Source organism: Scyliorhinus torazame, chromosome 1 (genome assembly GCF_047496885.1).
Source record: "Scyliorhinus torazame isolate Kashiwa2021f chromosome 1, sScyTor2.1, whole genome shotgun sequence".
Taxonomy (NCBI): Eukaryota; Metazoa; Chordata; class Chondrichthyes; order Carcharhiniformes; family Scyliorhinidae; genus Scyliorhinus; species Scyliorhinus torazame.
The window spans coordinates 294,766,819-294,793,978 of NC_092707.1; the positions used below are offsets into that span (position 1 = coordinate 294,766,819).

General features: G+C 43.8%; 1 protein-coding gene across 7 annotated transcripts in view; it reads right to left on the reverse strand.

The window, feature by feature from the left end:
• The window catches only part of arid1b (AT-rich interactive domain 1B), a 717,990-nt gene that overhangs the window by 51,777 nt on the left and 639,053 nt on the right, over positions 1 to 27,160 (reverse strand). For 5 of the 7 annotated variants that reach the window (XM_072507646.1, XM_072507657.1, XM_072507644.1 and 2 more), the window contains 3 exons: positions 7,169 to 7,281; positions 6,479 to 6,637; positions 1,983 to 2,189 (listed from right to left, as the gene is read on the reverse strand). In XM_072507646.1, the coding sequence (XP_072363747.1) occupies positions 1,983 to 2,189; positions 6,479 to 6,637; positions 7,169 to 7,281 (479 nt within the window). The remainder of the gene's footprint in view (positions 1 to 1,982; positions 2,190 to 6,478; positions 6,638 to 7,168; positions 7,282 to 27,160) is intronic. The other 2 variants (XM_072507663.1, XM_072507653.1) reach the window with 1 other exon arrangement.

Below are 27,160 nucleotides of genomic sequence, written 5' to 3' on the forward strand. Positions count from 1 at the left end.
GTTTACGTTGAATTTAAAAATCTGGATGACTGAAGTAATCAGTTATTCCCTACAAAATTAGCCATGCCCCAAAGTTGAAATTCTGAATTTCTGCCAACTGCAACTAACTGTTTGGGGTGTTTGTTACTTTGTGTGCAGAATGTAAGGGGTGTGGGCACCTGTGGTCACATTAAGTCAGCAGTATTCACCTGACCTGCAGTGACCAGCTGTCAGCTGAAGAATGACCCAAGTCCTTTACTCCTGCAATTTATTTAACATATCTTAAATTCATGTCAACTGATCTGCTCTTGGTACAGGAAAGACCTGTGACCAGTAGGCAAATAAAGCCACAGTGTGTCCTGCCCTGTTGCAGTAGTTTGTTAATTGAAGACAGCATGACAGTACTCAATTGTTAAATGCATTACATCACCATTTTCAGTTTTAATCTGAAGGGTTCTTGCTTTTTATGTCACCACCTCACAACTCCTGCAACCCCAGTAACATTGAGGCCCCACTAACCCAGTTCCTATCATGATTTTGTATGTTTAATTACGCTTCTCATTTGTGCAGGAGAGATTTTACACTTGAGGGCTTATGCTAGTGAGTTTGTGCAGAATCTTCAGCATAACTTCATCATGGCAAAGTCAATGAAAATTGGGTGGAATATCGTCAAATACTGTGTGTCCAGCTCATCCTGCGTGTATTTTACCAGTTGTGCCCCAAGCAGAAATACCATGCCATAATTCTCAAGGACATTGTTGGAGTGAGGCTCAACAGCCTCACTCCAACTAGTTAGTCTGATTAAATAGGATTGTACTCATTTAGGTGAGTCAAAGTTTTTGGCAGCTGGAGTTTGCAATTCAATTGAACTTTATATTCTTTCTACACCTTCTGTTCCCCACTTCCTCTGATAAATTTGTACATTTATTAATGTACAAATTAATAAAAAACATGATAATACCTAAACTCTAGAGAATCCAATATTATGAGATATATTATGGAAAGTAGCAAAGGACACATTTTACAAAACAAGTAACAATAATTGGTCATTCTTAGTAGGCACAGATGCACAACAAAAATAATGGCAAAGCTATAATTTTCAAAATGCCTTTTTTATTTCATAGATTCAGCGACGTTTACAGCACAGAAGGAAGCCATTCAGCCCATCGTATCCATGCTGGTCAACAAAGATCTGACACTACGCTAATCCCATTTTCCAGCAGTTGGCCCATAGTCCTGGAGGTTGTGGCAACGGAGATGAATATCCAAATACTTATTAAATGTTATGAGAGTTTTTGACTTAACCACCGTTTCAGGCAGTGAGTTCCAGACCTCAACTCCCCTCTTAGCCTTCCACCTCATCCCTTCTAAATCTATGCTCCCTGGTTAAATCTATGCCCCTTCTACTAATCAAAAAATAGCTTTCCCTCATCCCTATCTATACCCCTCCTAATCTTATACACCTCTATCAGGTCCCCTCTCAACATTCGCTCCTTTAAGGCAAACAGCCCTAGCCTATTTAATCTTTTCTCATAGCTCAGATCCTCCAGCCGAGGCAGCATCCTGGTAAATCTCCTCTGCACCATCTCCAGTACAATCACATCCTTCCTATAATGTGATGACCAAAAGTGCATGCATAATTCCAGTTATGGCCTAATCAGCATTTTACACAGTTATACAGTAAGATGCAAGAACGCTGTGATACCTTCCTACATATACAGATACTAATGCAGTGGTCAAGCAGCCAGGCAACATTGTCAAAACAAACCTTTAATGCGGAGTTTATACCTTGCCCCTTTCCTACACTGTAGCAAGATTCTTTGAAACATTTTGAATGTTTTACTGATGCATTATTAATTAATTAGGGTTCAAATTAATGGACACCTATTTTTGCACAAGTTTAATTTGCATCATTTCGCAAAAAAGCATCTTGCGTAGCAAAAAGGCCCAAATGTCAGCCAAAACCTAGCCAACAAATAATTACTGTGTTGCTCTGTGCCTACCTGCGCCAGGCCACCAATTTCCTTAACGCAGATGTAAAGTCGGTAAAGGTCTAATGGTTTCTTGCCCACAGCAGGTAAATTGGCCACCGGTGTTCCTCTTTCCTCCATGAAGGACAGATAACGGTCTATCCACATCTTGCGTTCCTGTTCGCTCCCCAGCTCGTACAGCTTGGTTATCTTCTCGCCAGTTGTGGAAGAGTTTGATTTCTGCAATAAGCAGGCACAATCAAGCAGGAAATACGAAGAGCCATTTTTCTAATTACAAAAAGTGGTCTAACTTCTTGAAAAAACAAACGGAAAGGAATGAAGGTTACAAGTTCAGGCAGACATCAAGCAAATATCCATTATTGTGTTTCCATTCTAATACTCAAAGCTCTCAGTGTAGCAATCGGAACTTTAGCTCAGTAATTCAGGTGTGTGGCCACAGGCAGAACAAACACCTCAAATACTTATATGTCGATAACTGTTCATTACCCAATAATATACCGTTAACATCAAAAACAGTTACAAATTTAACCATCTCAGTCTTGCTCACATACATCTCCAAACTGCTTCAGACCACAACAGAAAATTCTACTTAAAATTATTAAAATCTAACTTCCTTTGTCACTGAGCTGAAGTTCTGATCTGCCAGGTCAATTAAGGCAAATGCAATGTTGATTTTTTTTGCCAGGCATACACTGTGGCCACCTGATCTAATAAGAGTGACAAACTATGATTTGGAAATGGATTACATAGAACATAGAACGATACAGCGCAGTACAGGCCCTTCGGCCCACGATGTTGCACCGAAACAAAAGCCATCTAACCTACACTATAGAACATAGAACATCACCATTCTAGATGAAATGGAAACGTAATCCTGTTGTACTACAGTTTTTCAACTTGGGCCTCTTTACTCAGGTCTATTTTCGGCATCACCTATTTTTGGCTAAATTTATTAATCACTGGAGGTTCTTATGATTGCATGAGTCACTTGTGAGTCTAATGCACTTCTTTGGTATGGCACAACTTGTATTTTCCCCCCAAATAAAACCAGATCTGTGCTATCAGCTTGCTGCAAGATACTTCACAGACTCATCAGGTATCAAAAAAGCAATTGTCTAATAATGGAGTACTTGAATGCAGGCAAAATTGCATAAATTAAAGGTATAAAAGAGTGAAGAATCATGCACGATTAAACTAAGTTATGATTTCATTTTGCACTGAAAATTACGACAGCTAAAAATACCACTCTTCAGAGTAGCAGAAAAGGGGTGAAAGTGAAGTTAATTCAATAAAGAAATTAGGCGGTGTAAGGACTGCCAATTCACTGTCGCTTATTTTATGCCACCTCTGAAAACCAATTTCACCTCTGCCATCTCACTTAGACTCACAATATTAGTGACGAACAAGAAATAAAATGGCGATTGATGCTCTCATATAAACTGCAATAGAATATTGGACTAATCACAACCAGTTAAACGGACAGAAAATAAAATGCATATCCGTCCTTTGCTTTCAGGTAATTTTAGCTGGTGAAGAGATTAATCCAAGATGTAGGCCAAAAACATTCTTCAATTCTTGGGGCAGCACGGTAGCATTGTGGATAGCACAATTGCTTCACAGCTTCAGGGTCCCAGGTTCGATTCCGGCTTGGGTCACTGTCTGTGCGGAGTCTGCACATCCTCCCCGTGTGTGCGTGGGTTTTCTCCGGGTGCTCCGGTTTCCTCCCACAGTCCAAAGATGTGCAGGTTAGGTGGATTGGCCATGATAAATTGCCCTTAGTGTCCAAAATTGCCCTTAGTGTCGGGTGGGTTGCTGGGTTATTGGGATAGGGTGGCGGTGTTGACCTTGGGTAGGGAGCTCTTTCCAAGAGCCGGTGCAGACTCGATGGGCCGAATGGCCTCCTTCTGCACCGTAAATTATATGATATGATATATGATGATATGATATATATATGATAATGTGTTTTTACTGTTGAGTGCTTTTTTTTATTTCATAGAGAGCTGCACCATCAAAACCATTATTTTTAAAAACATGTAATAATAATCTTTATTGTCACAAGTAGGCTTACATTAACACTGCAATGAAGTTACTATGAAAATCCCCTAGTCGCCACATTCCGGCGCCTGTTCGGGTACACAGAGAGAGAATTCAGAATGTCCAATACACCTAACAAGCACGTCTTTTGTGACTTGTGGGAGGAAACCGGAGCACCCGGAGGAAACCCACGCAGACAGAGGGAGAACGTGCAGACTCCACACAGACAGTGACCCAAGATGGGAATTGAACCCGGGCCCTGGCGCTGTGAAGCAACAGTGCTAACCACTGTGCTACCGGGCCGCCCACTCAAACTATTGGAGTTTTGAAGCTGATTATACAATAATCTGGACACAGAATAATATACATCTACTTTAAAAACTGAAAGCTCAACACACATCTTTGTATAAACACACATTATAATACACTTTAATCATCATAACCTTTTCCATAAGAATTCTCTCTCAATGGCATATAGGCTTTTCTCCAAAACAAAGGACTGTCTCAGTTCACCCTGAACATTTTTATACACTGCAAAATTTAGACCTGAACAAAATTGATTCCCCTCTTCTCCAGAAGGCACCAACTTAATTAAACTTCTGCAGGAATTCATTTCAAATGGTAGTACCTCATTCAAGTGCCTATTCTATAAGTGAGGTCAGGTGAGGATCGGGAGGGTATGTTAGCCTGGAAAGTACTTTAGCTAAGACTAACTCAAATTATTTTTCATGTATAAATGTGCACTTTCCAGTGGGCATCACTAACCAACTGTGCAGCAGAAACCCTGGCTGTTAAACTAGAGCCTTCCTCTAGTTTAACAGGCTAAGTACAATTGTGGTGTCCAAATTGCAGCCAAGGCTGAGATCCACTATCACAGTGCAGATAGGGAAATCAAAACTCTATTCTGTCAGGTTCAGTGTCAGATTAGGAAGTATTTTTACTTAATTAGCCACTGCCGTTCCAAGAGTAATTTAACATTCATTATGGACAGCCAGAAGGAATCAACAGGGTTTCACAAAAGACACTTAACAAGAATGGAATTGGACACAACCTACTGGTTTGGATGGGAAATTTGTTTGGAGGTAGGAGTGGGAGCAGAGATAATAGATATGTGCTCAATTGGCAGGATACCCAAGGGAACTTAAATTTTCACTGTAAGTAACTTGGATGAAGGAAGAGAGTGTTGTGTACTAGGTTTGCTGACAACGCATCACAGTAAATAATGCAGATGGGAGCAAAATGTTCCAATGAAACATTGATAGATCACTTGAGTAGACAAAATAGTGGGAGATGGAAGTTCAATGTGGGTAAGTGTCAGGTAATCTGCTTTGGATGTAGACAGATAGATCAAAGTATTTTCTAAATTATAAGAAGCTGGGGACATAGGATGATCAGAGGGGTTCAGAGATCAATAAAAGCTCGAGAGTGGGTATCAAAATAATTGAAAAGGCTAACAAAATGTTGGCCTTTATCTCAAGAGAGCTGGAATATAAAAGGGTTGGAGGTTACAATAAAGTTGTACAGTCCTCAGCTTAGACCGCAGCTGGAGCATTCAATACTTTTTGCTTTGCATGCCAGGAAGGATATACTGGCCTCAGAGAGAGAGAGCTTGCAGATTCACCAGAATGATGCTGGGGGTTCAAAGTATGAGGGCAGGGTGTATATCCTAGGCTTGTATCCCACACCCCTGCCCACCAACAAATATAGAAGATTAATGTTTGACCTAATTTAAGTGTACGATAATCAAAGATGCTGATTGGGTAGATAGAGAAAATATGTCCTCCAGTAGGGGAGCCCAGAATAAAGGGGCACAATCTGATAATTATATCTAGGTTGTTCAGGGATGATGTCAGAAAGCACATCTTCACAGAAACGCCAGTGAAATCTGCAATACTCTGCCCTAAAGGCTGTTGAGGCAAAAGTAACTGAAAATTTCAAAACTAAGATTGATAGTTCTAGTTAGGCAAAGTTTTAAGGGTTGTGGAATCAAGATGGGTAGATGGAGTTAAAATGCAGAACCATGTTCTAACTGAATGGTGAAACGGGAAGGAGGCTTGATGATAATATGGAAGAAAATAATCACTTTTATATATTTTCATTTATTACATCTATAAATAATTACGTTAAATAAATGATGAAATGGGTTTAATTTTTTTTTTTTAATGTGGAATTTTAGGTCGTTTGAACATTTACAATTTTATGTGTAGTCAAAAAGCCTCCAGTTTGTGCACCTTGGGTAAATCACTAAATATATGGCGGTGCATGGTTGATATTATGACTGACTGCCATTCTCTCCTGGGAAGGAACTATATACAGCACCATTCATCATGAAAGCTAATCGCTAATCAGCTGTTACCACATTTAGAACGTTACAAGGGGATTTCAAACACATGTTTTTTTGTTTTTAAAATGATTTTCCAACATAACACACAAACATTACAAAACATACAGGTTAATAAAACAGCACCACTTACAGGGCTTGACGGAGTCTTTGGCCAGCCTGGGCTGCTAATGCTATCACTTTCATCTCCATGCAATGAGGAGATGCTAGTAGAGCTTGGGGACATGGGGGAAAGAATTGGAAGGTTGCCTGAGGTAGGGGGCTGAGAAATACTCTGAGAGCTGTGGCTATCCTGTGGTAGCGGGACAAAAATACAAGGAGGGCAGGGCAAGGTTCATTCAAAAGAAGAAAAAATGTTAAATCAACTTTTAACTTACAGGTATAAACAGTCACATAACATTTATAATTGGTATAAATTTGGAAAATGTTTGGAGCCACCATGCTTAATTTTAAGCTTAAATGAGATGCTTAGCGCATGAGATTTCCCCACGAAGGAAGTAATTTACCCAGTTTTACAAAAAAGCCAGAAAAGCAAAATACCAAGTCCCTTTGCTGCTGCAGCAAGGAAGCCATGACAAAGAGGCAGAGAAAACAGCTGCAGTTCCTAAACCCAGGCAAGTGTCTCTCTAACACCTTAAAGCCAAATCTACCACACATTTAAGTGCCTTTAGAACCAATAACTTTCAGATCCATTTGGAATGGAGGAATAGGACACTTAAATGGAAATGGCATGCAGAAGGTAGAGAACAGAGGCTGAAAACCAAATGATATAACAGAGCAGACCTGTTCAGCCAAACCAACACCATCCGTACTGGAGAAATACCTTAGGCTTGGTCTCAGTTGGAGGAGGCCCTTCTTCTTTGATGTCCAATTTCTGAGGTAAGTGAAGTTTGGAATCGCCCTGTGTCATCATGTCTGCTCCGAGACCCATTGAAGCTATGCACATAAACAATTTGCGGAACTAAAATTAATCCTAAAATGCATATACAATTCTCATTCAACTTTAATATGGGAAACTAACGGGCAAACACACAGTTGTTGCTTCCAATATATCAATGCCGTTGTCTTTAGAACTGAGACTATAAAAGGATGGAAAATTATTTTTAAAAGAAATCTGCCAAGGTAGTTTTATTGCTCCTTGTACATGTTTCCTTATCTCTTGAAAATCCCATTCCAATCTATTCAGGGATTTACAGAATGCACATATACAATATACGCGAATTGTAAATTTGAGTCAGTTTTTTTAAACCATGTTTATGTTCTATACTCAGTGTAACCATGTTGGCCCAGATATTCATCACTGAGGCTAGTAGGGAGTTGGGAAAGTTCCTGGTTCTGTCTGCCAGTCTAAGGAGAATATGCCCGCAAATGCTGCGGAATTTCATTGCCGTGGGGCTGGTGTGGGCTGCAGAGAGACCAGCCAAGGAAAGAGGTTGGATGCAGCAACGAGTGCTGCCAAGTGCCGAGATGGCTGTTTAAAAGGCACGCCATGGTGTTGTGCAACTTTGTTCCAGTTGAATCAAAAGAGAAAAGCCCTACAGCTGTTATATATTCCCCATGCCCTGTCTATGCCACCTCATGACCTCCATATCAAACTATGAACCCCCACCTCACTCCCCTTCCATGATCTGTTATGAATGCTATGCTAAGCTATGGCTGTTCCATGCCCTTTCACCTGCCATTCAACTTTTAGAACCAATGAACTCTATAGCGAGGATAGGATGTGTAAAAAACAGTTTTAAAGAAAAAGTAATTTATTCATTACTTCCCACCCCTTTTCCTATGGCCCAATAAAAATTTCAATTATCCAGACCCTTGAAACTATCAACAACAAACTGCAGGTACATAAAACCTATTGACCCTATGTAAATAAACATTGTGAAATTCCATGTAAAGTTCAAAATTGACAGCAGAGCCAAAGCTGTCGATAAAGCAATGTTTTCCCTGGGGCTCAGGTATTTTAAAACTCCAATAGATGTTTGTCTTTCAGCCAAGAATACATAATATGGCTTGATTGAGAGCCCAGACATCATTCAAGTGCCTGTTGTTTCTGCTATTGATAATTTAAAAGGTCTCGGAGGTACAATGAACCACGACTCATTGATAAGCTGGCCTGACTCTATGAAAATTGCGGAGGACTTGGACATGCCTATCCCCGTAATGAAGCTGGCCAGGTCGGGCGTGTAGGAAGTGGGATTTTGACCCTAACCAGCTTGTGCCCCTAAAACACACTCCTGAAAATCAAACACACCTAGGAATAGGACCGGGAGTCCTAGGATTGGATCAGGTGGCCATTTTTCCAAGGTTCTATAGTCCATCCCAACTTGGTGAAAATCCAGGCCCTTGGGAAAGGGAAAAGGTTGGCCCACTGAAGGATAGGCAAGAGAATCTATGTGTGGAGCCAGCGGAAATGGGCGAGGTACTAAATGAATACTTTGCATCAGTATTCACCAAAGAGAAGGAATTGGTGGATGTTGAGTCTGGAGAAGGATGTGTAGATAGCCTGGGTCACATTGAGATCCAAAAGGACCAGGGGCGTCATTCTCCGACCCCCCGTCGGGTCGGAGAATGGCCGTTGGCCGCCGTGAATCCCTCCCCCGCCCCCACCGAAGTCTCCGCTCCCGGAGATTGGACGGGGGCGGGAATCCGGCCGCGCCGATTGGCGGGACCCCCCGCTGGATTCTCCGGCCCGGATGGGCCGAAGTCCCGCCCAGGAATTGCCTGTCCCGCCGACGTAAATCAAACCTGGTATTTACCGGCGGGACCAGGCGGCGTGGGCGGGCTCCGGGGTCCTGGGGGGGGGGGCGCGGGGCGATCTGACCCCGGGGGGTGCCCCCACGGTGGCCTGGCCCGCGATCGGGGCCCACCGATCCGCGGGCGGGCCTGTGCCGTGGGGGCACTCTTTCCCTTCCGCCTCCGCTACGGCCTCCACCATGGCGGAGGCGGAAGAGACTCTCCCCACTGCGCATGCGCGGGAAACTGACAGCGGCCGCTGACGCTCCCGCGCATGCGCTGGGAAACTGACAGCGGCAGCTGACGCTCCCGCGCATGCGCCGCATTTCCGCGCCAGCTGGCGGGGCAACAAACGCCATTTCCGCCAGCTGGCGGGGCGGAAATCCCTCCGCCGTCGGCCTAGCCCCTCAATGTTGGGGCTAGGCCGCCAAAGATGCGGAGACTTCCGCACCTTTGGGCCGGCGCGATGCCCGTCTGATTGGCGCCGGCTTTGGCGCCAGTCGGCGGGCATCCCGCCGTTGGGGGAGAATTTCGCCCCAGGTGTTGGGCGTCTTGAAAAATATTAAGGTAGATAAGTCCCCAGGGCCTGATGGGATCTACCCTAGAATACTGAAGGAGGCTAGAGAGGAAATTGCTGAGGCCTTGACAGAAATCTTTGGATCCTCACTGTCTTCAGGTGATGTCCTAGAGGACTGGAGAATAGCCAATGTTGTTCCTTTGTTTTAGAAGGGTAGCAAGGATAATCCAGGAAACTTCAGGCCGGTGAGCCTTAAGTGAGTGGTAGGGAAATTACTGGAGAGAATTCTTCGAGGCAGGATCGACTCCCATTTGGAAGCAAATGGACCTATTAGCGAGAGGCAGCATGGTTTTGTGAAGGGGAGGTCGTGTCTCACTAACTTGATAGAGTTTTTCGAAGAGGTCACAAAGATGATTGATGCAGGTAGGGCAGTGGATGCTGGCTATATGGACTTCAGTAAGGTGTTTGACAAGGTCCCTCATGACAGACTGGTACAAAAGGTGAAGTCACACGGGATCAGGGGTGAGCTGGCAAGATGGATACAGAACTGGCTAGGTCATAGAAGGCAGAGAGTAGCAATGGAAGGGTGCTTTTCTGATTGGACGGCTGTGACTAGTGGTGTTCCGCAGGGATCAGTGCAGGGACCTTTGCTGTTCGTAGTATATATAAATGATTTGGAGGAAAATGTAATTGGTCTGATTAGTAAGTTTGCAGACGATACAAAGGTTGGTGGAATTGCGGATAGCGATGAGGACTATCAGAGGATACAGCAGGATTTAGATTGTTTGGAGACATCGGCGGAGAGATGGCAGATGGAGTTTAATCCGGACAAATGTGAGGTAATGCATTTTGGAAGGTCTAATGAAGGTCGGGAATATACAGTGAATGGTAGAACCCTCAAGAGTATTGACAGTCAGAAAGATCTAGGTGTACAGGTCCACAGGTCACTGAAAGGGGCAACACAGGTGGAGAAGGTGGTCAAGAAGGCATACGGCATGCTTGCCTTCATTGGCCGGGGCATTGAGTATAAGAATTGGCAAGTCATGTTGCAGCTGTATAGAACCTTAGTTAGGCCACACTTGGAGTATAGTGTTCAATTCTGGTCGCCACACTACCAGAAGGATGTGGAGGCTTTAGAGAGGGTGCAGAAGAGATTTACCAGGATGTTGCCTGGTACGGAGGGCATTAGCTATGAGGAGCGGTTGAATAAACTCGGTTTGTTCTCACTGGAACGACGGAGGTTGAGGGGCGACCTGATAGAGGTCTACAAAATTATGAGGGGCATAGACAGAGTGGATAGTCAGAGGCTTTTTCCCAGGGTAGAGGGGTCAATTACTAGGGGGCATAGGTTTAAGGTGCGAGGGGCAAGGTTTAGAGGAGATGTACGAGGCAAGTTTTTTTACACAGAGGGTAGTGGGTGCCTGGAACTCGCTGCCGGAGGAGGTGGTGGAAGCGGGGACGATAGTGACATTTAAGGGGCATCTTGACAAATACATGAATAGGATGGGAATAGAGGGATACGGACCCAGGAAGTGAAGAAGATTTCAATTTAGTCGGGCAGCATGGTCGGCACAGGCTTGGAGGACCGAAGGGCCTGTTCCTGTGCTATACTTTTCTTTGTTCTGTTTCCCCACACAATTGGAGAAAAATCAACTATACTACAAAATTGAGCTTGAAATATCCTTTTTTAAATAGATTTATTTAAAAAATATTAAAAAATTTAAATATTCCTGCTTGTAAGTTAAGAATGGTCATCATTTGGTGAGGTACAGCCTACATATATGACCATACTGATGATATCACTCCATTTGGGCCTAACCACTGAACCTTTTAAAAAAATTGAACTTTCATCTCACCAGGGAGCGATATGGATTAAGTAAACCAAAATTTACGGTCTCAGTGTTCAGTGAGCAAATGTTTTAATTCCAAATATGATCCTGATTGTAGTTTGAGAGAACCGTATTGAAGTATGAAGGCTGTCGGTTCATTGTGCATAAACAGCAGAGCTGGACTATCAGTTTTTACAAAGTATTGTGTTCTAAAGATATGATCTAGTTTGGAATATATAAACTTGGTTAATGGCTTAATTCTTATTATACTTGTTTATTCAATTTGGTTTCCAGAATTTCTAGGGCGGGGTCTTTGAAAGAGTGGTTGTGCTTAGTCCAACGTTGCCACCTTATTTTGTTCATACCTGTACAAGCTTTCCATCCTCAAGAACCTGTCAAACTCCCTTAAAAATTATTTACGTAATCGGCCTCCACCACCTTTTCAGGTAGGGTGTCCTCAATTATCTGAGTCAAACTAATTCTCATCTGTTGCCTAGGAATTCTGCCATTGTACGAGTTTGTCAGTGAATAACTGGCATCATCAGTAGCAGTTGACATTCCCAGGGCAAGTCAAGCCACTATTTTGGATTAAGGAGACGAAGTTGTATGGAAGAATTCAGGATTTTAAAAAATGTCTGACGGTTTTCACGAGAATGCTCAATGCCATCGCTGAAACAATCCATAAGTCAGCACTTCTTCTAGTTACATTTAGATGGTCAAGATGGTAATGATTTGAACAGATCAGGTCTCACTGAAGATTTTGCATCAGATATTGAATACTATTTGATTACTTGGCAGAATAATCTTGATTGAAAAAATTAAAATTTATAGGAAGATGACTATGCTTAAGTTAGCCGAGAGGTGGCACAGAGTCAGTGTGACATGTGAATGGCAGTGAAACGAGGCCTTTAAGTTTGGACAGCATATTTTGTATATTTTTAAAACATACACACACACAACTGCAAACAGAGTTATGCCAGCAACAATTCCCTTGTAACTGGGACTGCATTATGATGACAAGACAGACTCCTGAATGTTAGGAGGTGAATTAAATGTTGACATATCAGACATGTATTATATATTAATATTGGCTTCTACATTACAAATATTTCAGCTGTAATTTGGAAAGAGGGTGTGTACTTTTAAGCAACGTACATAAAGACAAGCCTAAAGTTTCAATTAAGGCACTGCCATAAAGAGGTAGCGCACAAAATAATTTACAACTGGTTCAAAACTCAAATACAACTGCAGAGAACACAGGTAAGAGACAGTGTGGTTTTGGCAGTCTGCATCCTGGATCTCATGGGATGTTATAGTATTGGCAAACTGATGCCACAGATCATGCCAGCTTATTCACCAGAGTCTTGCTCTCTGGCTGATGTAATTAAAATGAATCATTTTGCAAAACATGTTCCTACATGGGTGCATTGTGTAATCATTTTGTAGTGCCTAAGCTGTGAATGGATTTTGCATTAGTTTTATTTGCTCTTCCTTTCAGATTTTGGCGGAAGGTTGTGTTTGTTTCTCATCTAATGTAAGCACATCAAACTAGGATGAAGTTGTTTCCTCGGTTGCATTGTAGGAAATAAGTCTGCTACATCTGTGAATCAAACAAATTGCATTAAACCCATACAGTGGAATCCTGAAAAACCTGCTGCAGAACCTAAACCAGGGCTGTACCAATCAATCCACAATGAGTTGAAATGCTCACAAACAGGAAAGTCTTGGTTTTAATTAAGAATCGCACCATTGCAAAAGAAAAATTAAATAAAAGCAAAATATTTAGGATGCTGGAAATCTGAAATGAAAACAGAAAATACTAGCAAGTCTTAGCAGGTCTGGTTGCATCTGTGGAGCAAGAAACAAAATTAACGTTTCAAATTTGTATGACTCTGCTTCAGAACTTAATCTGATTCAGTACCTTACGCCAAACACAAGTAATACGTATTATCATCAAAATTTGAAGAACTGTGCCATTTTGTTGGAGGAGCTCAGTGTTTTAGAAATTATCGCAAAAGTAAGTTGCTAGCAAATTGAAATCTCATGGACATACAAGTATAAACTGCAGACTATGTAACATATAATAAGCCTTCTTTTAAAAAAAAAAGAGTACCCAATTCTTTGTTTCCAATTAAGGGGCAATTTAGTGTAGCCAATCCACTTACCCTGCACATCTTTTTGGGTTGTGGGGGGTGAGACCTATGCAGACTCGGTGTGAATGTACAAACTTTGCACGGACAGTGACCTGGGGTCAGGATCGAACCCAGGTCCTCAGCGCCGTCAGGCAGCAATGATAACCACTGCACCATTGTGCTGCCTTCTTTCGTTGTTCATGTTTCGTGAGAACAATTTTTTTTCATGTACAGATTTTACCATTTTGATGCAATCAAAAATGATGCAATCATCATTTCATCTCTGAAGCAAGCGTTCTTTGTTAAAAAGAAACATTTCTTGGCAGCACGATGGCGCAGTAGTTAGCACTGCTGCCTCATGGTGCCGTGGACCCGGGTTCAAACCGGCCCCAGGTCACTGTCCGTGTGGAGTTTGCACATTCTCCCTGTATCTGCCTGGGTCTTACTCCCACAACCCAAAAATGCGCAGAGTAGGTGGATTGACCACGCTAAATGTCCCCTTAATTGGAAATGTAAAAAATAAAATTCTATGTAAATGTTGCAAAGGTAAGGTAACCAGGATTACTGTAGGAGTTTACCAGTAAACGTTCAAATTGGCATGATTAGTAATTTATTAATTTTTCCACTAAAGCATATGGCTCAATGATAACATTTTTCCAAATGAGCAGATCCATGATCAATCAGTAATATTATTGATGATTGTAATTCCTGATTTAAGGTTGCTACAGGCAAGGTTACTCATTGGCAAATTGAACCTGGTCTCAACAAGAATCGGCCTAATAATTAAATCAGCATAGACACCATACAACTTCTGATTTTAAGATATGCTTAGTGCTATACATAGTAACATTCCATTCATAGCAACGTACCAATTTTATGTGAAAGGTACCGAAACCGATTTTGCTATTTCCTTTAATTTAGTATCTCTACTTCATTAGAAGTTAATTTACTTTTACTTTGTGGGGGTGTCAACCTGGCCCACAACCTTTTTTCAACCTGACTTGGGACTGCGTCGTCTAATTTACGGCCAATTCTGGTGGTACGTAATAATAATGGGAAAAATAAATCAGACAAGGATTCTACCCATCAGTTATCAAGTAGCCTCTGCTGGTTTGTTTTTATCATTAGTATGGTTGACCTAAATAGAATTGGTGTATTTGGCGACTGCTTTCATGCCTTCAGAGATGGCGTGTTCGGTCAGTTACCCCAGCACCGTAAGAAGAATGCTGCTCTGGGTCTCCCTGGCTGCGATGGCATGGCACTTGTAGTGAATGAGATGCAAAGCCTCAGAGGCATGCGCTCAAAAATGTTGATAATGAAGGAGTTCATGACACTCATGGATTTGGACGGAATTGGAAGGGTGAACCTGGCTCAGCACTCTGGACATATAAGTAGAGTAACTTTGCTTCCGCGTTTTCCTCTGCTTCTTGGGCAATTTCTTGGTGACTTTCATAAGTGACTGCTTCGATGTCTTGCGGGAGACACAGTTCCTAGCTGCAGATGCCACCTCAGGTACTCAATTCAACTTTGGCAACTCAAATATGCACACGAGACCTTAGCAGAGAACAGGTGCACAGTCCACAGCTAAACTTAGCCAATAATCACTGATATTGTTCACCAAAAAAAAATAAAGATATAGCTCCGACATAAAGAATGGCCAGGTGGGCAAGGACCTGTAGTATGGACTATGGAACTGCCTCCAGCAAAGAGTCCATTCCTGCAGGATAGAATACTGGAATAAAAAACTGGATGAAAAGTCCAATATGTGTTATAAAATATACAATGTTTGTGTTCTGTTACAGCAATCTCAGCAGTATTTTGAATGACCTGGTCAGATATATATTATATACATTTGTGTAATGCGAACCGGTTCTATTGAAAATTACTGCAGAATTTCTACCTTTTTAATTCAAACTCATAATTAATGAACACCATCTTACTTAAAACTGAGTCAGAATAGCAGAGATTCATTTAGTACCAACAAATACCTTCCTTTCCTGGAGCATCCACTGGGACTTGTGAAACTCTGCTATGTATTTTACGCTCCCTCCTTCCTTCCTTTAAATAGTTATGTGAATAGAAATTCACCACAAAAATAAACCCTTAATTGAATTGGGAAAAATTAAGGTTTGAATGAAAAGTTAATCTGGTAAATTTCTGCAACCTGTTACACATATTCCATCGAAGGATGCAGGAATCTGTTTTTTTTTTTAAAAAGCGTAAGCTTCTGTCCTTACAGAAAAAAAACCTGAGCCTTGTGTGCAGAATGTAAGCAGCTTTGTCAGCAAAACATGCTGCCTTTAAGTTCAGATGTCCTTCAGCATAGGTTAATCTCAGGCTCAGTAAAGTAAGAAAGAATAAGAAAACAAATAGCAAATCACTGAGAGGATTTGACAGCCAGTTTTCACAAACCTGAATCTAAACTATGTTGGTCAGCCTGAAAATTATCTGAGCCCGAAACTGGGAGGTCATAGGTTCAATAGCCAGAACTGATGATTGCTCAGATCTTGCTCCTTTTAGTTGGCTTTTAATCAGCTGATAAGATTGCTTGGGTGCATGGTCAGCAGTACCAGGCGTTTCATCATTTTTTGATGGAAGAATTGGGTTATGAAAGCCAAATTCCTTACTTCTCCACTGACCAATCACAGGATTGCTACAGCACAGGAGGCCAATTCGGTCCATTGCGTCTGCACCAGCTCTCCGAATGAGCACTTCACCTAGTACCATTCCCCTGCCTTCTCCCTGCAACCCCGCACATTCTCCCTTTTCAGATAGCAGTCAAATTCCCTTTTGAATGCCTTGATTAAACCTGCCTCCACCACACTCTCAGGCAGTGCATTCCAGGCCTGACCCACTTGCTGTGTGAAAGGGTTTCCCTCATGAGACTTTTGCTTCCTTTGCCAATTACTTCAAATTTGTCTCTTCTCATTCTTGATCCTTTCATGAGTGGAACAGTTTCTCCCCATCTGCTCTGTACAGACTCCTCATGATTTTGAACACCTCTATCAAATCTCCTCTCAGTCTTCTCTTCTCCATGGAAAACAGATTCAACTTCTCCAATCAACCTACTGAACTGAAGTTCCTCACTCCTGGAATCATTCTCCTGAATCTTTTCTGCATTCTCTCCAATGCCATCATATTTTTTCCAAAAGGGCAGCGTCCAGAACTGAACACAAAACTCCAGTTGAGGCCGGACTAGAGTCTTAACCAAGTTCAACACAACCTCCTTGCTCTTGTACTCAATGTATCTATTAATAAGGCCTAGGATACTGTATGCTTTATTAATCACTCTCTCAACCTGCCCTGCCACCTTCAATGACTTATGCATTTATACACCTAGGTCCCTTTGCTTCTGCGCCCCCTTCAGAGTTGTATCCTTTATTTTATATCTTGTCTCCATTTTCTTTCTACCAAATGTGATATAATACTGACAGGAAACATGGTGAAGTTCATCAAACCAACGTAAGCTTATTTGTCCTATCTTTTTAAAAAATAAATTTAAGAGTACCAAATTCATTTTTTCCAATTAAGGGGCAATTTAGCGTGGCCGATCCACCTACCCTGCACATCTTTGGGTTGTTGGGGCGAAACCCACGCAAACACGGGGAGAATGTGCAAACTCCACATGGACAGTGACCCAGAGCCGGGATCGAACCTGGGACCTCAGCGCCGTGAGGCAGCAGGGCTAACCACTGCGCCACCGTGCTGCCTTTTATTTGTCCTATCTGACTGATGGAGAATGTATAAAGGCAAACTGGAAGCTGGAATGTCAAATTGGTAAGGGTGGGTGAGGAGTTAAAATACAATAATGCAAAGTGTTATCCTATTTCAATCAAATGTGTGAAAAATTTAAATCAATTCCACATATGGAAAATCAATCTATCCATGATCTTCACATACTGTGGGCAATTAAGAAGCAGAACATCAGTAAAAAGGTTACTGTCCCCTTCTACAGATAAATGATTGCCATGAGATATCGCTGAATCTTTATTAGTGCGTAACTAATTTCTTACTTATTTCAGAGTTTTACCACAAGAAAAGGAAATGGGATGCTACATCACAGATTTTTTCAAGCTTTTAATGTAATTATGGTGTTCAAACAAGGTCGAGCATCAACATGCTTTTAACAATGGGTCCATACAGCTTTAAGAGAAAGGTAGCTTTCTCCATATTATGATAACCAGCATAAAATCCAAACTGGATCACCTAGTATTGCTCAAGTTGATGTATTAAGTCCACGTTATAAGTTGCCCCGTTCAGCATCCTTCAGTTTTCGTGTCACAGCTATAATGGGGTCAGTATGTACACTTAAGTGTCAGAATTTCTATTTTAGTGTTGTTTTGTGCCGGGGCTATTGTAGCATCCATGTCATTTTAGAGTAGCCTCTTCTGCCTGACTTTCTCTTGCTCCCTGACTCTCTCCCACTCCCTGTCCATCCTGTTCACTGCTTCCCTTCCTGCCTGTCCTCCTCACAGATCCTTCTGCTTCCAATCCTGACACTCCCACTCGCCGCTTCCCTCCATGAGCCTCTTGCTCGCAATTCCTCTTGCTTCCTTCCTCCCTCCTGTTGCCCTCTCAAACCTTCGCTCATAGCGTGGGAGAGAGAAGTGACGAACAGTGATGAGCAAATGGGAGAGTCAGCCAGCAGCTGAGGTGGCTTGCGGGCAACAAGTCGAAAGTTTGCATATTTCTCCCATGCTTTTAAATCGGTTTTATTTTAGAAGTTATTGCATTTACAAATATAGGAATGAGAAGTATTTTAATTTACAGGTTTCGATGTCACAGTTATTTTTATCTGATGAGAAAGGCCCAACAGACATTGGTTGCAGTGGGAAAAATTGATTTGCTGAAAGTTGTTCCACTTAAACTTGCCATCTTCATGAATGCAATGGCAACGTTAAACAAGGAATGACTACATTGGTTTATTTAAATCAAAGCGTTGTTTCAAACATAATTAAATAATTCATAGATGTTACTACACAGACAAGGTAATTTTTCTTTCCACATTTAAGCAATTTATTTTTTGACAGGACTTTAAACCATCAAAATGCACATCTTTGCTACTGTTAAAAACTTGCAAACATGAACAAAAAGGTTACCTGAGGAAATCCTAGAAACATTTGGAAACTTGAATCTTGTAAGAAAATTGCTTAGGAATCTGCACAGATTCAAGACTTTAAAAAAATTTAGTGTACTCAATTCTTTTTCTTCCAATTAAGGGGCAACTTAGCATGGCCAATCCACCTAACCTGCACATCTTTGGGTTGTGGGGGTGAGACCCACGGGGAGAATGTGCAAACTCCACACGGAGTGACCTGGGGCCGGGTTGCATAGATTCAATATTAAGAACATTTCTAATGGAATCGGAACCCACAGAAGCTGTTGAGCTGGATTTTCATCCTTGATGCAGCTAGCGGGAATCAGGAAAATTCCCAGTTTAACTTTCCCACCTAGGGAGAAATTACCCGCAGTGACAGGATTTCTGAGGGCGGCAGGTAAGTTCTGTTGACAGGCCAACTGACATGGGAAAACTGTCAGAGGGGCTGGGTGTGGAGGCAGACTGCTTAAAATGCCTACCTCAGTGCTGCGAGACTATGTCCAAGTTATAATAAAAACAGAAAAGCCCTCCAACCCACTGTCCATACCACCGCATGCTCCCCCCCCCCCCTCCTCTGGCCCCTCATGCCAATGTATGACCCCCCCCCCCCCCCCCACACACACACATACACAAACAATCCCTCTGAAAACTGGAAACCACGGGAATGGGGTCAGGGATCCTGCAATCGGGACCTACCTGCCATTTTTAAAGGACACCCAAGTCATCCCGACTCGGTGAAAATTTAGCCCAGTACATCTCTAAACAACGTACATTCGGCATTGTCAAATATGAACAAGTTGCTATTCAAACCAAGCTGTCACAGAGCCTACAAATTACCATCAAATACTGTGCTTGTGAGGGAAATTTTCTCTTGGTTAAAGGAACTAACAAGCAAGTGCTACAGTGATCTGCAGCTTGCGGCCTGGCATACAGCATTTCCTGTATGATACCAGTGAGTGGTAATTTTAGTACTTGGTCATCCCGATGCGCTTCCTTCTCCCCCCCACAGACTGCATGGCAGTTTGCTTACCTCACACTCTGGGTCAAACTGAAAACAACTGCTGAGCATGGTAATCTAATGCAGCAATATCCAACTATAACTGACAGTTCACAAGAATGACATTTAAAGCAAAGCATTTCCCCAAACCTTCGTCACTAACACTACAGATGAGATATTCGCGTTTACCAAGCACATACAAGAGTAAACACTGAAAAAACTCTCACTTTATTAGAAGTGTTGCCAACAAAGATTGTGGCAATTTTAGAAAAAAAGTTACACTGTGACAAGGAAAAACATTAAACATTCTGGTATTTTTGGTCCGAAGAAGTCATATGGACTTGAAAAGCTAGCTCTATGAGCTCGCTCCAGGTTCCAGACCTGTTGGGTTTTTCTAGCATTTTCTGTTTTTGTTTCTGGTGTTTGGGGCTGGCCTTAATTTAGTACAGAGAGGCTGCACCCGAGTGCCGTTCAGTACAAACGTAGACCAGGTGGAACGGCACCCGGGCCATCGGAGACCCCTGGGTTGTCAGGGCAGGACGGCTTGCTGGCCCTTCCACTGGAACACAGGCACCTTGGCACTGCTGGTCAAGGGGTGTTGATCCCCTCTCCATGGCACTCACCCACCCTCCGGCAGTGGACATGTCCTTGGAGCTGTGCCCCATCCTCTGGGTGTTCGGGTGTTGGCTGCTGCGTGTGCGGTGTTGGTCACCTCATCCACTCTGTTAGTGAAAGTCATCTCTCAACATAGGGATTCTGTGAACTCCCTCCAGTATCAAACTTTTACCATGTACTCCAGCGATTACTCTTTTCACGGATCTCACAGATCGGTTAGCGAGGGACGCATATCGACACTCATTCTCTCATGGACACTTTCACATCACCACCATCCCATCTATTATGTTGCTCAAACTCTACCTAACCTCTACTCCATCCTCTCTGATCACTTGCCTTTCTTTCCTCTTCATATTGGCCAAGCTGGCAACATAAAATGTGAGCGAGTCCAGATCAAGGGAAGGTTGGCTGAGATCATTGCACCATCCGAATTCGAGGTTGCAGCTGATCTTGTTGGAGAGGACAGGCATCGCTCCTGTGGGAAGGGGAGATTGGCTTTCCCCACATACCAAGGATGGATCACAGCTCCATCATTTCATTAAATCCTGACAATCACAGTGAGTCCTTTACCAAAACTCTATCCTCTGTTTTTAGACACCAGTAGATCGATCCCTCCTCGAACACAGAAACAAATATCTTGGTGGGGTGTAGCTCTTAATTAGACTCAGGATCAATTTCTGGAGAACACCTCCCCACAGCAATCAGAGGAGGGGACAGCCCAGGTGTCTGGCACTTGAAGGTACATGCACTAAGTCCTAGTCAGATGCTGAGCCTTCGGAAGTGGCTGCCAACTTAATGGTGGTGGTGCAACGACATTTGGGGGAACATCAGATCGAGATTAGAGTCACAGCAGACTAGAGCAAACAATGGAGGAGTCCGCCCACGTCTGTCTGATGTCGTAGCTTTGACATGTGAGCACCTCGAGATCATCACAGGAAAGTTGGCAACCAAGCTTTGTCCAGCAGGCCTTGTTGGATGTGCTCGGCACTGCACTCCATGGTCACACAGCCTAGTAGGCACTATCAGCGTGTCGGCAAAATGGAGATGAATCACCTTGACTTGCAGCATCTCCTGTATGAGTCAGGTCAGGGCCCTCTGACACCCACAAGGAAGATGAGCATCAATCGGACACTCCAGGGGCCTCCTCTCGGGCCACCCCAAGGGCATGCAGCCACTCATAGTCCCCTCTGCCCGTTCCTGCACCCACTCCAGAAGCATTGGCTACTGAGGCCACTTCTGCCACCGAGCAGGAGACATTTATGAGGCTGGGCCCTCGAGACCTCTGGTCACCAGAGATAGTCCATCAAGGTCATCACAGACATCAGGATGTAGCCATCAGCAGCTGCCTCCACCTCTGCTGCAGATCTCGGGACTACATCTAGGCATAGTGGTTGGGGTAAAACAGGTATGCAATCACTGTACTTTAGTGAAATAATTTGATTAAGTATGTGAAAGTTCTAGTAAACTGAAGGCATTCTAAATTTCTACATTGGAATACTCTTAAGTTGAGGTTTAGCAATCCTCCCACTCAGTGATGGTGCCCCTCTGTGAGATTGACATTTATGTGATGTCAACCTCAGTTGAACTAGTCTTCGTACTCATGTGTGTTGTCAGGAAGATGTATTTAAATCTTTATTAGAAGTGTAGGATGGAATGGTTTATAACTTCTCCCTCAAGGAACACAATTGTGTGAGGGCAGCTTATCAGCATTGTTACTCTGGTGGCATGCGTCTCCTCAGTGGTAGTGCCTGAACACAAGACATACACTTTTGGAGGGGACCCCATGGCAGGTCCTCATCTCAGTCACAGCATTATTTGCATCATTAGATGCTGGTGAAAGATCAAATATTCTTTCACACCATTGGGCGTTCCTCAGTGGACTCAGTTCACAGAGTGAGCACATTCTCAGGGCACTGCAGACCAAAGCTGGGATCATGGCCTAACGAGTCATGAGGCCAGAACACACAGATAGAATTCAGATTCTCTCAGCGATTGGTTGGAAATCCTCCGAGATGCCAGGGAATGGCTTTGAGGGCTAGGAAAAATGTGGCCAAATAAACTCACTTAACTTTACGCTTCTTTGAACTTGTCAACAATTAAAGTAAAGTGATCGCAATGGATGCAGAAAAGGCTTTTGATCGGGTAGAATGGGATTATCTGTGGGAGGTACTGGGGCGGTTCGTATTCGGGTGGGGCTTTATTGACTGGGTTAGGTTACTGTATCAGGCTCCTGTGGCAAGTGTATGGATGAACAGGACAACTTCGGACTATTTTAGACTGCACCGGGGGACGAGACGGGGATGCCTCCTCTCCCCACTGTTGGCAATAGAGCCGTTGGCAATTGCTCGGAGAGCTTCAAAGGGGGGTGGGGAACGGGGGATGGAGCACAGGGTTTCGCTGAAAATCGCTTGTCACAAGTAGGCTTCAAATGAAGTTACTGTGAAAAGCCCCTAGTCGCCACATTCCGGCGCCTGTTTGGGGAGGCTGGTACGGGATGCTGGTATGCGGATGATCTACTTCTGTACATTTCGGACCCAGTAGAGGGGATGGAAGAAATCATGAAGATTTTGGGGGAATTCGGCCAGTTTTCGGGGTATAAGCAAAATAAGTGAATTGTTTGTGGTTCAGGAGAGGGGACAGGAGGGGCGACTGGGGGAGCTGCCGCTTAGGTCAGTAGGGGGTAGTTTTAGGTAACTGGACATCCAAGTGGCGTGGGAATGGGACCGGCTGCATAAATTGAATCTGGCCCGGCTAGTGGACCAAATGAAGGACGACTTTCGGAGATGGGACGCGCTGTCGTTGTCTCTGGCCGGGAGGGTACAAACGGTGAAAATGGCGGTCCTCCCGAGATTCCTATTTGTATTTCAGTGTCTCCCCATCTTTATTCTGCGGTCCTTTGTTAGGTAGATCAACAGAGTGATCACGGGCTTCGTTTGGGCGGGGAAGACCCCGCGAGTAAGGAAGGTAATGCTTGAGCGTGGTCGGGGAGAGGGCGGGCTGGCGCTGCCAAATTTTAGCAACTATTACTGGCGGCTAATATAGCCATGATCAGGAAGTGGGTGGTGGGGGAGGGGTCGGCATGAGTGTGTATGGAGGCGGCTTCTTGTAAGGGTGACCAGTCTGGGGGCATTGGTAACTGCGCCTCTGTACCTCCCGCCGGCACGGTACTCCACCAGCCCCGTGGTGGTGCCGGCCCTGAGAGTTTGGGGCCAGTGGAGGTGGCATGTGGGAGCAGTGGGAGCATCGGTCTGGGCCCCAATTTGTGATAATTACCGGTTTGCCCTGGGGAGTAGGGATGGGGGGTTCCAGTTATGGCTGAGAGCAAGGATTGAGAGGATGGGGGATGTGTTCATAGAGGGGAGCTTTCCGACTATGAGGGCGTTGGAGGAAGTTTGGGCTGGCGAGGGGAAACAAATTCAGGTATCTGCAGGTACGAGACTTCCTTCGTAAACAGGTGTCAAACTTCCCGCTCCTACCGCTGAGGGGGATTCAGGACAGGGTAATTTCCAGAGGGTTGGTAGGGGAGAGGAGCATCTTGGACAGCTATAAGGAGCTTATGGGGTCGGAGGAGACGCAGACTGAGGAGCTGAAGCGCAAGTGAGAGGAGGAGCTCGGAGGTGAGATAGAGGATGGTCTATGGGCAGACGCAATGAGTAGAGTCAACGCATCCGCAACATGTGCCAGGCTCAGCCTGATACAATTTAAGGTTGTGCACCGGGCTCACATGACAGTGACCCGGATGAGCAGATACTTTGGGGTGGAGGACAGGTGCACAAAATGCGCGGGAGGACCAGCGAACCATGTCCACATGTTCTGGGCATGTCCAAAGCTTAGGGGATTTTGGCAGGGGTTTGCGGACATCATGTCCAAGATTTTAAAAACAAGGGTGGCGCCGAGTCCAGAGGTGGCGATTTTCGGGGTGTCGGAAGATCCGGGAATCCATGAGAAAGAGGCAGATCTTTTGGCCTTTGCTTCCATGGTAGCCCGGAGACGGATAATATTGGCATGGAGGGACTCAAGGCCCCCAAAGTCGGAGACCTGGCTAGCTTTCTCTGTATGGAGAAAATTAAGTTCGCCTTAAGAGGTTCACTGTTAGGGTTCACCCGGAGGTGGCAACCGTTCGTCGACTTCTTTGCGGAAAATTAATCGTCAGCAGACCGGGGGGGGGGGGGGGGGGGGGGTGAGTAGTAGTTTAGGTTAGAGTAGGGTGGTAATAAGGGTGGGACCCGTAGGAAAGGTAAATGGTTTTTGCACTATGTTTATGGTTTCATGTATATTGTTTATTTCGTTGTTGTTACTATACCAAAAATACCTCAATAAAATGTGTTTAAAAAATAAACAATCAAAGTATCATTGGCCATCTCCCACGTCTTCCTTCCTCCAGAGCAATATTGCCCTCATTCTGACCCACAGCAGTCCCTTGAGCTTCCTGGGTCTCCAGATCTTCATCTTCCAATGCGCTCTCATCCTTCTTCAGTTCAACCTCTGGGAAGGGCTCACCTCTTTGCATAGACCGATTGTGTTGGGCACAATACACTGCGATCATAGAAGAAACTCTATCCAGTGTTGCAGTGAGTCACCTGAGCGATCCAAGCATCTGAAGCATATCTTCAGAAATCCTGTGGTCTGTTCATTACACAGTACCCAGTTAGCATAACCTGTTCTCTGGTTGGTTCCTCAATATATTAGTCTATAAAAACTAATATTAGTCTAAAAAACACTTCAGGAACTCCTCCTCCACTAACCAGTGCTGGTTTGGTTTGTCTGATCTATATGTAAATTATAGTCATCCATGATTACAGTTACACCCTTATTGCATGCATGGGTATGTCCAGAACCAGCGGTCACAGCCTGAGGATTCAGGGTAGACCATTTTGGACAGAGATGAGGAGACATTTCTTGACTCAAAGAGTGGTGAGCCTGTGGAATTCATTACCACAGGAAGTAGTTGATGCTAAAACATTGAATATATTCAAGAGGCAGCTAGATATAGCACTTGGGGAGAATGGGATCAAAGGCTATGGGGAGAAAGCAGGATTAGGCTATTGAGTTGGATGATCAGCCATAATCATGATGAATGGCAGGGCAGGCTCGAAGGCCAAAAAGCCTCCTCCTGCTCCTATCTTCTATGTATCTATGTATGTATCTCTGATTTCTTGTCTAATACTTTCTATCTCTGCCAATGTTTGGAGGCCTATAGACAACCCCCAACAATGTTTTCTGGCCCTTGGTATTTTGTACCTCCACTCATGCAGATTCCACATCATGATTTTCTGAGCCAATATCCTGAATTATTGCATTGATTTCTTCCTTTACTATGGCTGGGTTAGCACAGTGGGCTAAATAGCTGGCTTGCAATGCAGAACAATGCCAGCAGCACGAGTTCAATTCCCGTACCGGCCTCCCCGAACAGGCGCCGGAATGTGGCGACTAGGGGCTTTTCACAGTAATTTCATTGAAGCCTACTTGTGACAATAAGCGATTATTATTATTATGCTACTCCATCTCCTTTCCCTTTTTGTCTGTCCTTCCTAAATAATCAATACCCCTGAATGTTTAGTTCCCATCCTTGATATTCCTGCAGCCATGTCTCTGTAATTGCAACCAAATCATACCTGTTTATATCTATTTGCACTGTTAAATCATCTAATATTGAAGGCAAGAATGACTAACGGGTCGAGAAAGTGAAGCTCTGAATTAGAAACTGATGGGAAATGTTGGGCTCCACAGCTTTTGCTGCCATACTTGCACGCTAGTTAATCCCGGGGACGGTAGCACACTCATTGAGGTGATCAAGTTGATATTCCAGAAATGTGACATCTGGAGTTCTCTGTGGTATAAGATATAAATGAGATGAGTTATCCAAAGTAGCTTCATGCTCCATTCTCTGAAGTGGAATAATAATGACCTATTATTCCTCATCAATGATTCAAAGCTGTTTGGCCAGTTCTGAATGACATGTATGGTGAACACGTGACTGGCCTTCATTGATGGAATGTCATATGTGATGCTGCCATGCCCTTCACTATTGCCTGCATTCACCAAGTCTACGTTCCTACCTCATATTCATAGAATCATAGAATTTACATTGCAGAAGGAGGCCATTTGGCCCATTGAGTCTGCACTGGCCCTTGGAAAGAGCATCCTACCCAAGCCCACACCTCCACCCTATCCCTGTAACCCAGTAACCCCACCCCATCTTTTTTGGGGACTCTAAGGGCAATTGATCATGGCCAATCCACCTAACCTGCACATCTTTGGACTGTGGGAGGAAACCGGAGCACCCGGAAGAAGCCCATGCAGGCATGGGGAGAATGTGCAGACTCCACACAGAGTCACCCAAGGCCGGGAATCGAACCTGGGACCCTGGAGCTGTGAAGCAACTGTGCTAACCACTGAGCTACCCTGCGGCCTACTCTTTTAATGATGTGACCGGATGTAAGCCAGTGAGTTATATGCATCCCTTTAACAGCACTAATGAAAGGATTGGCTTTCAGTTGCTTCTTGCCAAGGGGATCTTCCTCATTTGTAACTAACCTGAATACTGTCCATTTTTGTTGCAGCAAAAAGTGAGACTGCATCCCAAGGAGCGCCATAGCTCAGCATAGTGGTCCTGCATCTTAACACTCCCAGACAGGATCACTGGTACCTTCATATTCAGTGAACATCACTCTGCGGCATGATGACACTACAACTCTGCTTCAGGACAGAATTCGAAGCTCATTCCCTCATTTTCCGTGACCTGAGATTTACCTCGAACCTCACAATGTGAAGGTAGAGCTACCTCCTGTTGTTCACCTTCCTTCCCCAATAATACTGTGTCTCATCATTGTGGTGGCCATTCCTATCCCCCCCTCCCAATTCCATCACCTGTAAACTTCCTATGCCACATGT